The 13,515-nt window shown below is 39.2% G+C and overlaps 1 protein-coding gene across 9 annotated transcripts in view; it reads left to right on the plus strand.

Annotated features, from left to right (window-relative positions):
- Window positions 1-13,515, plus strand: part of APBB2 (amyloid beta precursor protein binding family B member 2) — a 383,779-nt gene that overhangs the window by 133,674 nt on the left and 236,590 nt on the right. For 7 of the 9 annotated variants that reach the window (XM_058722766.1, XM_058722767.1, XM_058722758.1 and 4 more), the window contains one exon: window positions 10,132-10,247. The exons of 1 other annotated variant lie outside the window; for it this stretch is intronic. In XM_058722766.1, the coding sequence (XP_058578749.1) occupies window positions 10,202-10,247 (46 nt within the window). In that variant the 5' untranslated portion in view covers window positions 10,132-10,201. Of the gene's footprint in view, window positions 1-10,131; window positions 10,248-13,515 lie in introns of those variants that run through there. One more of the 9 variants, XM_058722764.1, reaches the window with a different exon arrangement.

The raw sequence follows: 13,515 nt of genomic DNA on the forward strand, positions 1-13,515 counted from the left end.
TGCAGGGGTGCTGGGAAGGCGAGTGTCACCCCCCTCCCCCCCGCCATTTTTGCCTTTATGTTGAAAAGTGTGGCTCTCATCAATACTCACATGATGATGAATTCCACAAACAAAGGAAGGAGGTTCAGATACTGGATATTCTCTGTCCTTGACCCTTCAATAAGGACAAACCTTCACTGTGAGAAGCCACAATAGGGACTCAGGTAGAAGGGGAATGGTGAACACAGATGTCCATTTGCAGCTGCAGTTAATGAACTTGATGAAAACAAACATGGCTGTGCCCTGGTGTCCAGGGACCCTTTCATTATGTGCTAACCAAAGCTAGAGACGTGACTTAAGGATTTAGGCATATTTGACCTCCCTGTGCATTTCTTGCTACTTAAAGATAAAATGCATTAAATTAAATTTTAACAGTTTGATTAACTAGGAGGAACAGATTTAGATTTATCTGTTTCCTAATTTATATATAGAATGAAATCTCACATTATCAGTTTGTCTTATATGGTTGGCTGGTTTATATATTTATTGATCAATTTCTGTCATTTTTATATATATATAAATATATATATATTTATAATATATGGCTTATAAATTCCTGCCTGCTTATTTGCATGGTCATTTTCCACTTCTGAAAGGCAATTACTTTCCATTCAGTTAGCTCTTTTTCTTTTTCTTTTTTAAAAAAAAAAAATTTTTTTTTTAACGTTTATTTATTTTTGAGACAGAGAGAGACAGAGCATGAACGGGGGAGGGTCAGAGAGAGAGGGAGACACAGAATCTGAAACAGGCTCCAGGCTCTGAGCTGTCAGCACAGAGCCCGACGCGGGGCTCAAACTCACAGACCGCGAGATCATGATCTGAGCCGAAGTCGGCTGCTTAACCGACTGAGCCACCCAGGCGCCCTGGTCTTTTTCTTTTTAAAAAAAAAAAAAATGTTTTTTTTAGTAACGTTTATTTTTGAGAGAGAGAGAGACAGAGTGCGAGCAGGGGAGGGGCAGAGAGAGAGGGAGACATGAATCTGAAGCAGGCTCCAGGCTCCAAGCTGTCGTACATAGCCTGATGCTCGAACCCACAAACTGCGAGATCACGACCTGAGCCGAAGTCAGATGCTTAGCCGACTGAGCCACCCAGGGCCCCCCAGCTCTTTTTCTTATATTTACTTCCATATAGTTAATTAATACATTCATATTGATATTTCTTTTTTTTTTTTTTTTTCAATTTTGCACATTAAACATTGAATTCCTATGAAGGAAGTTAAGGAGTTAGCTCTGGGGTTTTCTGTTTTGTTTTGTTTTTAGGAGTTAGCTTTGTTTTATTCTCCTTCACTCTCTAAGATAGTTGTATCTCAGCTTACTTTCACTATAAATATTTTTCACAGCTAAGCTATGCAGTGTACTATGACTTTATATTCTGTTATGTGCAGCATACTTAAGTTCCTTTTTTTGATTCACTTATTCATCCCCAAATTCTCAAATAAGGTCACACACAACAGCTTTTGTCTCTCAGTTCTTACATGTGCACATATGTGTGTATGACATTTTTTTCCAGAACCTTCTGCTTGCGTGCTCCATTCTGGACTTTACTCTTGAGATCTTATGCACAGCTGTGGACCTGGAATTTTCTTTTACTATCATGTTGGGAATTCTCAATTGACCTGGATGGGTGGTATCTCCCTTGCTTTTGTCTCTCTTTTGCGGAGGCACATTGCCCAGTTGCTTCTTGAGAAAGAGTGTGTATGATGTATTTTTTTTTTTTTTTGAGATCTGGCAAGTGTGAAAATATCATTTAGTCTCTCCTCATACATGATTGGTATAGAATATAAAGTTGGAAATTATTTTCCCTGAGAGTTTTGGAGACCTCATTCCATTTTGTCTGCTTCCAATTTTATTATTGAATTGTTGGAAGCTTTTCTGTTTCTGGTTATTTTACATGTGACTTTTTTGAGTGGAGGGAGGAAGCCTTTAGAGTCTTTTCTTTTAGTCTCCTAATATTCTGAGAATCCATCATAACGTGCCTTGTTTTTGTAACTTTTTTCATTTATTGTGAAGATTTTGCGGGGGGTGGTGGAAGATAATTTTCTTCCCATTGTTTTTTGTATTCTTTCTTTTTTGGAACCCTTACTTGTCAAATGCTGGAACTTCTGTATTTTTCCTTCAGTTTATTGTTAAAAAATTTTTTTTGACCTCTGTTTTTTATTTTTTCTTCTACTCCAGGGTGCATTTTCCTTTATTATTTTCTAACCATTCTATGGATTTTTTTATATCTATGATCATAATATGAATTTTTAAGAATTCTTTCCTGTTCACTCAATATTTCTATTTTTATAGCATCCTCTTCTTTTTTGCTTTATGGATGCAATATCTTTTACCCATCGGAGTTAATAATGTATATATGAAGTTTCCAAAGCTTCTAGCTTTGACTCTGTTTCTTTTTAAAGTTTCTGTTTGTCATGTTAGACTCTTCATCACATGTCTGGTGATTGCTGTCCATTTGATCTACGTGGAGACACTGAAAACTGATTGGAAGTTCTCTGCATGAACAAGTTGACAAGCTCTCTCTCTTGTCAACTGGTGGTCTTACTATTGGATGGCTTTTTCTTTTCAGAAGCCCCCTTTGTCTGTAGTTTTAGTAACAGTAGATCTCTTTACTCGGGCTGGTTAGTTTCTCTAGAAAAGTCTTCTAATTTCCTATGTGGCCGGTGCTGTAGAAACCCAGCAAGGGAAGGGGCTGTGGATCTCTCCATTCAGAGTGTCCACTTTCACTCAGTCCTCTCTTTCAGTGTGATGTCTCTACTAGGTCATTGTTCCTAGTGTCCTGAGTCCAGACCTTCTTGGGTTTAACTTTTGCAAGGAGCAAACCTGAGATGGAGGGAGAGATAGTTGACAGGCTTCATGGTGGAGGAAGGATCTGGAAGTTTGCTCCTTAAAACGTCTTGCAAGCAGTACTCTGGTTTTCAGTGGCATCTCCACACTGCCCTCTCCATCCAGCCTGGACTTTTGATGAAACTGTGCCTGAATTTGCACTTTCCTAAGGTTCCTAAGTAACCCATTTTGGCTTACTTCTTCATGACGGTTCTGTCTGTAGACATTTAAGTTTTGTCTGTCCTTGCATTGCAAATTTACTCATCATTGGCCCATCTGATTTCTATTTTCCAGAATTTTTTCCCATTAAGTTTCTTCTCTTCCATTCTCTTTCTTGTTATATGTATATCTTGCCTCTTGCTAAGTGTCATTTAGTGGCATTTTAGAGGGAATAGAGTTAAGCACATGATTGTAATCTACCACGTACAACTGAAAATCCCTGTTAGTGAACTTTTGATATCTGGCCTTTCAATTTGGATTCATGGTTGTCTGGTCCATTAAAGAAAAGTTTATTTGGTTATTCCAAGTTGGATTCCATTTATTATACTTTTCAGTTTCATCCAAAAATGGAGCCTTTTTCCTGTTATGTACTCATTGTCAAAATGAGCTAGTTGTCACCCTTTCTTGATTTGAGTAGATAACAGGAAAAAGGCTCAGTTATCTCTAAAGTATAAATTCTAAGCGTGACCTCAAACCCAGTCACAAAAATAACATACAATTTCTTTCTTTTTTTTAATGTTTATTCATTTTTGAAAGACAGAGAAAGACAGAGCACAAGCTCTGTGGGGCGGAGAGAGAGGAGGACACAGAATCTGAAGCAGGCTCCAGCCTCTGAGCTGTCAGCACAGAACCCGATGTGGGGCTCGAACTCACGAACCACAAGATCATGACCTGAGCCAAAGCTCAGCCGACTGAGCCACCCAGGTGCCCCATATACACTTTCAACATTGTAAAGAAATAACTTCCACTTTCTATGCTTTTCCATAACCTTAATCTCACTTGGTTCAGTCTTTCTTGGATTTTGTACTAGTTTGATTTGAGTTGTGTCCAAGGTGGAAAAACATTCTTTTCTATGTGGTCCCACTTGTATTGTGCAGGACACTGCATTTTTATGAGTTATCTCTGTAGATTGTACAGAACAACATTAGACCATGACATCTTCTCCATTTCTAGGGTAAAATCACTCCCTCTTATGAAATGTGGGAGCGTTTATAATGTGCCAGAGCTTACATTATTGGACATGTAAACACCATAGCAGAATCTGGACCGTATATAATCTCTCTTTCAACTTTGTCTTTAAATAGTACTTCCATTTTCACAGTAGCGGGTGATTTTTTTCTTTTACAATGTTTAACATATTATTAAGGTATAGCAAAGATTGTAAAATTATTATGGGCCTAGTCAGTCACTGTAAAGCAAAGAGGAAGCTAATTCAAATTTTAAAGGTTTTGTGTCCTGCAGGATTTGAATGAGTATCAGGGAATCTGATCTTACTCCTAATCTAGAGTTTAGAACATCTTTTTTTCGAAAAACAAAATAATGTTTACCTTCACATGATAGAATTAATATTTTCCTGTTTCAAGCGCTCCATGTTCTTTGTTGATAAATCAAGACTGAGAGCATATAGAAGTTCAGAGAGGAAACATTCTGTTCGAAGGTTCTTGTTTTCATCACGATAGGTAGAGTGCTAGGCATCTGTTTTGTGCTAAAGCTTACTAGAAGTGTCACTGCCTCTGAGCAACAAGCAGGAAATACTTCTGTCCTTAAAACCAAAAATAGATGCTCTTTCTCATTATCATGACTCAAAAGATCATCTTTTTTAATGAGATGGGCACATCCCCTGTGGTTTTCACAGATTTAAGAATCAGATTATTTAATGCAGAGCTCGGAGAAAAATAGCTCTGATAAGATAGATAATGGAAATTTTACTGAACGCTGAAACAAGAACCTTATCTTTCTGCATTTTTCACCTTTTATTTTTCATTTATTATTTTTGATGATTCCTAAAGAGATTCATTCACCTGTCTTATTTTAAGATGTCAGTACATTTACATAATTCTTGCTGTATATTAACTTCAAAAGATCATCACTGCAGAGAAAAAAAAATTGCTCATAAGAAGAATTGGATGTGTTAGGATTTAGGTATACTGTATACTTTAGACAATTGTACAAAGTATTGTGTATTAATGTGTTGGCAGTTGGAAAGGTAAAAATTGCTACTTTGCTGATTTTAGAAAGTTCTGCCTGTGTTTTAGAAAGTGGGGCAAGGGAAACTAAAGAGAAGCAAGTGGAAGTAATTTAAGGGAAATAAAGTAATGTATTTGAAAGTGCTTTATAAACTTCTGAATAACATAAAGATGTTAATTACTGTTTCTGCAAGCCTTGACTTAGAGAAGAAAGATCCAAAAAGACTCAAAAAAGAAAAAAATGGGAAAAAGAGAAAAGAACTAACTCAGATAAGAAAACGTTCAGAAAGAAACACATTGAGAATACCATAATGGGGGGGGGAGGGGTTACGTTCTAGGTTTTTTTAAAATCTGAAAATGCAGTAGTACTTATACTTCTTATTTAAGCAGTTAAGTTAAAAACATTTTATAAACCAAAAGTTCTGCTGAAAATAATTTGGGGAAGGAATCTTATCATATGAGTTGGCAAGAATTGGGTGGAAACCACAAGGCAGATGACTTTCTCAGCTCTAAATAAAGATCTGTGTGTCATAGGGGCTTCTGTGCGGTGCTTCCACTTAATTAAGGTTTAATTTACATTTGTTGATATCATCTGAGCTGTACATTTTGTTCTTATTCACACCTTTACAAGGTAGGTATCATTAACCCATTTTACAGATGAGGCATACAGGGTAATCGACTTGCCCCCAACCACTTAATTCTCCAGTGGCAAAACCCTCATTCATCCAACCCTTGAGTTTATTCCCACATCCCCACAGACGCTTCACGGCAGAGCAATTAATTCCATTGTGTTTCTAGATACTTGGCTTATTGGATCTCTGTAGAAGAAGTCCTTGTTAAATAACAGTAGTCAACTTACAAATATCACCCCAGGGCATGTTTTAGGCCTGGCTGTGTTTGTACTAACTGACTTCAAATGAGCCCTACTATTTGCATTCTGTAAGAACCAAGGAATAAACAAAGAAGACATCTCAGCTGCCCAAGTATGGGTTCAGAGTCTGTGCACTGTGCCCTTCACACCTTATCTGGAGTTTGGTATTTTAAGTTTCATTCTCTTCTAAATTTTATTTGGTTTCCAAAATCATAGCTGACTTGAGAAAGGGAAAGGTTCCTACTCTGACCGCAATGAGACTTGACTCTTGAGGGCTGGGGCGAGGGCGAGGAGATAAGGATATGAAAGGCAGCCAAAGTGTCTCCTGGAGCAGAGCAGTCAGCCGCCTTTGAGTAGAAGAGCAGACAGCCCTCTGTGCCTCCGAAGCTTGTCTTGCCACTGGCCTTCATAGGCAGGTGTGTTCCATTTACCAGCAGTGCGCACAAAACCAGTATTGCACCCTCTCCCTCTATTCCATTGATTTTTTTCTTCCTCTAGGATCCTGACTCTGCTCGGTTCTAGACCTGGATCTGTAACTTGGATTTCACCTTTAGCTCTCCAGGGTGTTTTTATACCTGTACTTTCCTTGATGTTTGAAACTCCGCAATCTTAGTTTTGATTCTCAGAGTGTCCTGTTGGCTTTGGGAGGAACTCCGATCCTGCCAGCTCTGGTCATGGCCGTAGAAACTCAGCCTCTGCCCAGTATCCCCTGAGCCAGCTCCTTTAGTTCAGTGTTTTCATGTTCCAACGGAGCAAGATAATTGGTAGTCATACTGATGATCCCATGTCACCAAAGATTAATTATATTCTGTATGTTCCGAGAAGGCATTACATTTTAGAAAAAAAATTTAATCCAGTACGGTTGAAGCTAAACCCATTTTATTACTTAGATGGGTAGTCAGTCCTTCAACTGTTATGAAAATCTTGATCATTCTCAAGATCTTCTTCCTCCTTGCGGTTTCTAAAAAGCAGAAATTATATAGTATTATAACAGCATAGTGAGGCAGAGAATTATAATGAGTTATAGAATATTTGTGAGGAGCATAACCAATTTTTTTTAGTAGCTTGCACCAGCTTTCTTATCAAAAAATGGCTCATTAAACAAAGTCTTTTTTTTAACATTTTGTTTACAGATTTGTCTTTTAGGTCAATAGCAGCAAATACTTAAGTAGAGATGCTACAATATCATAAAATAGTTAACAAGGGACATAGTGGAGCAAGTGGTTGTTGACATGAAATGTTTATTTTGGGGAGAATTCTTGGCATTTTTGCCTCACATCAGCATAATAAGGGTTTGTAGAAGAGGAGGGAAACATTAATGTATTTGTTGAGGATAAATGGCCCTGTAGAGCATTTGTGTTAGTGAATATATTATGGATAGTCCCATAAATATAGTAATTAAAAAGTTGCACACTAAACATTTTGTGGACAGGCATAAATATCCCTCTCCTCCCCTCAATGGCCTGCATTCGAGTGAATAGTGCATTGTTCCTCTTGGTTTCTTAGTATTCTTAAAAATAGGAAAAAGAATGGTAGTCTCAAAGATTTGTTTCCTTCTTGGGGTATTGGCTGATCAGATGGGCAGAAACAGATTTGATGTTTTTAGGACTGAGTTTTTTTTTTTACAGTCAGAAAAATGTCCCATAATACCTACTAAAAAAACAACAACAACAACAACAACAAGCAAACAAAACAAAAAACAGCAACAACCCACGCTTCCTGGCTTTGGGAAATTTAATCATTAAAGTTATTTCCAGACAGTACCAGAGCGTGCTGCCGTATAATGTGTAAAATGTGTTCAGTAGGATCAGTGATACCACAGAGCTTATGTGTTGTAAAAGACACGAAATGATGAATAATATAAATATATATTAGGGACAAAAACATAGACCTGTAGTGAGTGAATTTTCTGGATTTTCAAGGAAGCCAGACTTGATTATCTCATTACTATCTGTTGCCCCAGTGGGTTGAACCTGAGTAGGTTGCTGTGTGAATGAGCATCTGGGAGGAGAGGCACCATGCTGTTAGAGTAATGACGTCCTGTCCTTCACACAGAAGGGTAACAAAGAAGGCAGACAGATGTAAAGTGGGCAATTTCTATTCCTTTGCATGCTCAAAATGTTCGCACCTAGCTATTTTCCCATTTATGAGGCATCCTGTTTTTCATAATTTCATTTTTTCTGAATCCTCTTACTTACCACACTATATGCATTTATGAGTTCATAAAGATTTTTTCTGTGAGGAGGAGAGTAAATGCAGTTGAGTCTGATTTGCAGCTTGGCTTTGAGTCAATTAGGTTGAGAAAAGAAGGAATAGACTATTCCTGTTCTCACCATTTAATTAGCCTCTTTACCTCTTAGTTGTGAGAGCTCTTGACTTATGTACTGGCTTGTCGATTTATTCCATACTTGTTGACTGCTTGCTATGAATCCTATGCCCTGGGGATGCAAAGAGGAATGGCCCAGTTAGGTTTCTGATCTCTTTGGAACCATGTCCATCCTGGCTGACTTAATGACAGTGACATGTTTATCTAGAATTCTGAAATTCAGCCATCTTCCAAAGATGGCTTGGAGATGTTCATGGTAACAGAATAGACCAGCTCTGGAAGCCTTACAGCTTTTGAAATCACAAAATCTGCCTACAAAACATAAAATCTACTTTTTAAGGTGTTTTCCGTTGCATTAGACTTTCTAATGAACGTTGCTGTTGTGTATTTATTGGAGTGCTTTCCAAGAACTAAGTCACTTCCCGCACTTCTGAATTTGCCAGAACCTGAAGTGGAAAGTGGACAGGAGCCTGAGGGGGATGGCGTTGCTGCTGTCTGAAGAAGCATTACGCTGGGCAATCTCAGAGGCAGGAGCCATGGCCAACTGTACTCCCTTTCCTTGTCTTTATTTTCAAATGTCTGACTCTTCATTTTTATTCACCTGGTCATGCTTGGAGGGGTCTTTGAATTGAAGCATCTTCTGAAGCCTTGTGAGATGGTGGGTACTGGTTTCACTGAATGAAACTTATGTAAACCTTTGGCAATGTTGGCACCCCAAGCCAAAGGTCATTTTAGGCAGATCGTTCTTCTGGATGTTTTACTTACAAGATGCTTTTTCATACTGCTAAGTTCTACTATCGATGTGCTCGCCTCACAGATGCCCCTATCCGTCCTGATATGCACTGGTGTATGTGTTTATTTACCTTAAAACAGGGTTGGGCTGCTTCAATTTTGGAGGGTAGCATGAGTGAGAAACCAAGATTTTCAAGATCTAGGTTGTCAAACAATTTACATGTCAACCCATTCTCAGTAAAGAGCCTTCCCAGCTGTTTTATCTACAGCATTATTGTCATTTCATCTATTGCCTCCAACATCCCAATGCTCTTACCTACAACCTTGCTGTAACTAGGTTTGTCTTTATTCCTCTAATTCTAATATTCTTCTAATATCAGAGGGTTATGGATTTCAGTGCCTGGCATATAGGAGTGTTCAGTGTATATTTTTTAAATGAGAAATTAATAATGACAGCAAATCAATGTGATGTCTACAAAAATGAGCAGAAGTAATCTTTGCATTCAGTTGACTTCAGGAGGGGACATGAAGGGGGCTTCTGGGGTGCTGATAATGTTCTAGGTTTTGATCTGGTGTGTTCAGTTTAGGAAAATTCATTGAGCTGTTTACTTAATGGTATGTGTACTCTTTCTATATTTATGTAATACTTCAATGGAAAGTTTTCTTAAAAAATCAGTCTGATGTCTTCTCTACCCAGTACAGCAGATTTCTTTTTTTCTCTCAAGCTTTTAGAGTTTTTACAGGATATTAGTTCAGATGTCACAACAAAGAACCAGGCTAGAGTTGTTCCTTGACTTTAAGGAAGAGTTGAGGGGAACACCAACAAAATGTGGGTGGGATTGCCTGGTCTTCTGAAGAGGGCCAGGGAGGGCTAGCCCTGATGGATAGACTTGCAGTGACTTGCACTTCTGTCCCACTTATTACAGGGGCCACATGCTAACCATCAGTAGGCTCTGTGTGCGCCTGCAGTGACAGGGGGACTTCATCTTGCATGTGACTATGAATAATTCATAAATGTGGTTAGCTGGAAATTTGTGGTCATCATTAGCATTTTAATGAAAAAAAATGCAGTCATTATCCTAAATCTGTTTTGTTTCTACTTTTTTTTTTTTTTTTTTGTCTCACCCCCACCCCCACCCCCATCCCTCATGACAGCTAACCATCTCAGTCTTTCCTGAGTACTTGGAAACTGCCGAGGCCCCTGCTAATGTGCTGACTGGTCGCTATGGGCAGACGGTACCCGGAGGCTCACTGTCACCCAGGCAGCTCATGTACGTATGGGATTGGTCCCTCTTCTTTTTTCCTTTAAGTTTCATTGTAGACTATTGCAGTAAAGGTTTGTAACATTTAAATGAAAGTGTTTAGAAATGCAGGAGGATGCGTTGCTCTAGGGTACGTTTTTAATATTGAATGATGGGAAATGTTATTTAAATTAGGCTTTTTCTAATCCAGTGGCCATAGAAAGCCAGAAGTATGTATCAGCAGTAGTCTCTCTCTTCTGTTTCAATGCATCCGCTCATAGATAGGGTTTGTTTTTTTTTTTAAGTTTTCCCTTTCATCACAATATATAACATTTGAAACAGTAGGAGTGCCATAAATTAAAATCATTTCCCACTGCTTTTTACAATTCTTTTGAGTAAAAAAATTCCTGGACCCAGAAGAGAAGTCCTCTGGGCATGGCGTTGTTGAATACGTGTTAAGGAGAGAGCCCGTGACTCTTTATTTGTTAGCATTCTCCAAAGGAGGAAACTCCTGATTCCCTCAGCGATGACTTTCAGTGTCTCACAAAACTTGTTTTTCCAATTATAGTCTTTCAGGAATGGCTACTGTTGTGGCCTTTTCCTGTTTGTCTCTATCTTAGATTAATTTAGGAGAAAAATTATTATTGCCCCTTTAATAATCTCTCCTATTTCTATAAAGGAGAGTTTGTCTTAAACTTATTTTTTGCCCCATTTAGACTTTCAGGTTTGGGCCAGCTGTTTACATATTTATTTGCTTTTGTTGCTTCCTTTGGACCTCTGGAATTTTGGCTTCAAATCAGGGGTGTGCTTGGGGTAATTTCCCAGAGTGCCTTTGCTCCCATATTCTTTTCAATGTTTATTCATATCAAGTCCCATTTCCTTGTACACCTCCATGTTTTTCTTCATAGAAAAGTTAGAACTGCCCTCAAACCCTCCCCCAGACCATTGCTTCTAAAATATAAGCTACGTTGTTAGAAGCAGTGGAGGAAGGGAGAGCTGACAACAGAGCAGAGATTCAGACCAACCACCAGCGATAACAGCCCACAGCGGGGGGATAAACAGCTTTTACACGTATACTTTAGTACCCTCCAACAGCATTATTATGTTACCCTAAAACTAGCAGTTTTCATAGTGAACATCAGAAAAAATTTACCCTCATACACTGTAAGATAGAGGTCAGCAAACTAGCCCATGGGCCAAATCCAGCCTACACCTGTTTTTGTAGGACCTGACAATTGTTTTTATATTTTTAAATGGGTATGTAAGCACCTACATAATCTACTTTGCCTCTTGGCCCTCAGAGCCTAAACTATCTGCGATCTGTCCTGTTGAGAAAAAATTTGCCTATTCCTGCTGTGAAAGAAGTTGGAAGCCATGTACTATGATTGAAACATATGAATTTGTTATTTTTTGACCAGTTTTGTCCTACAAAAATGCTAATTTTATGTGGTTCAATCTAATATATTTTGAAGAAATTCATCTTTCAAAATGGTTAAAAGTTTGAACGTTGTCAGGGTTCTCAGGGTGGAAGAAGTAAATTTACTTAGAAAATTATGTATGTGGACCAGCTCATCGTTCACTGTCTTCGTGAGTGATTCACCATACATCTTTGGAGCTTTCCAAGGGGGCTTTGAGCTTCACAGCAGACTGGGCTGTTGAGTAGTTGAAAGGAAGCATTTCTTCTTCACTTGACTTAGGAAGAACTCTCTAGGAGAAAAACGTCCTTGTTTTACCCTTCCTGGGTGCCAGGGATGTGCTAGCCTTTCCCAGAGGCCTCTGCTGTGCATGGTGCTTTTTTCCGGGTGGGAACAAAGATGAGTGGCTGCATTTTGTGGTGGGCACACAGATGGTTCCTTGGAACTAGAATGTAGTTCTCACCCTTTCGTGCCTTTCGTCTCCTTCTTAATAGTGTTGTTGCACCCTTAGTTCCGTATATTAAAAAACCATCATTTATTTTATGTGGTGTGCCTTCCGTTCTCCCCTTTCTCCCCCCTTGTATCTCCCTTCTCCTGATTACGAAATAAGATTTGCTTGTTGAAACCTCCAGCTGACATTCTTTAGTGGCCCCTCTTAGTGGTAGGAAACATTACCCTCAGCTGCTCTGTCTCCTGTCACCTGAGGCAAGAAAATTAAGATGACCTGGGGTTTCTGGACCGTTACTAGGTCTGAACAGGGCCACGATGTTCCCTGGAGGAGAGAAAATATTTCAAGGGAAAAGAAATTCTCTGTAGAGTTTATAATTTTGTCCTTAAGTGTGGTCAGAACCATCAGTCTAGGGTTGATAGTATACAGTGCTGTGCTCTGAACAATTTTTGAGGCTCATATGGCAAATTGGAGTTTTAGATTTTCAATGTTTCTGTCTTAGGATCATCATTTTCCCTTTCAGCACTGTCTTCTTTCAGGATAGGATGCTGTTCTTTGGTGGAATGGGGCATGGTATCCATTGAACACCAGAATAAGAAGTCAATAGCTAGAGGTGATCTCCCCACTCTTTTCATGCAGATATTAGTGCTTGTGTTGAGACTAGAGTTTGAAAACTATCCTGGGACTGGCTAATAAGATTGCATCCTTGTTTTTTTTGTGTGTTCGCACCTAGCCATTCTCCTGCGTGCCTTCAGCTGCGCCAGCTGTAGCTGTCAGGATCTGGACTGTGGCCATAGTCTCCTGACCTCTGGCCTGCAGTCCCTCTCCCTGCAAATTGGACTCATACATCCAGCCAAATTCACCTAATGGCATCCCTGTGGAGAATGTTTCGTGCATCCCCACTCGTCTAGAAGGTCACCCTGACATTTGAGTCCTCCACATTTTCTTTCACTGCCCCTTATTTTAGTACCCCTGACTCATGGTTAATAATAGTTTTTGTTGGTAGTATTACTCCTCAGCAGATATCTTACACTAGCCTCAGTGGGCTCCTCCCACCGAGACATACTGGTGCCTTTGGGTCCCTGTGCCGTTCCCTCTCTGGAATTCAGATCCATCTTTTGACCACCTGCTGCAACTCTACTGTGGCTTTAGGGTGTAGCAGAATTGCCCTCATTCCCAGGAAGCTTCCCTGGTTTCCCAGATAGTAGTAGCATGTGCCCAGGTAGCTTTTAAATGTCCATCCTGAAGCTTATGTCCCAAATGGCTCTTTATATTTTGGAATCTTGATATACTTGGTCTGAACTTTGACACTAAACTCTTTTTCCACTTCCCTCGTCTTCTCTGCTTGTGAGGACAGTGCTTTATCTATGGTAGATCCTTAGATAATTGTAGCATCACTTTGGGTTTGGGATGCGATCTGATAATTGTCTGCAGG

The sequence above is a fragment of the Neofelis nebulosa genome, chromosome 3 (assembly GCF_028018385.1).
Source record: "Neofelis nebulosa isolate mNeoNeb1 chromosome 3, mNeoNeb1.pri, whole genome shotgun sequence".
NCBI lineage: Eukaryota > Metazoa > Chordata > Mammalia > Carnivora > Felidae > Neofelis > Neofelis nebulosa.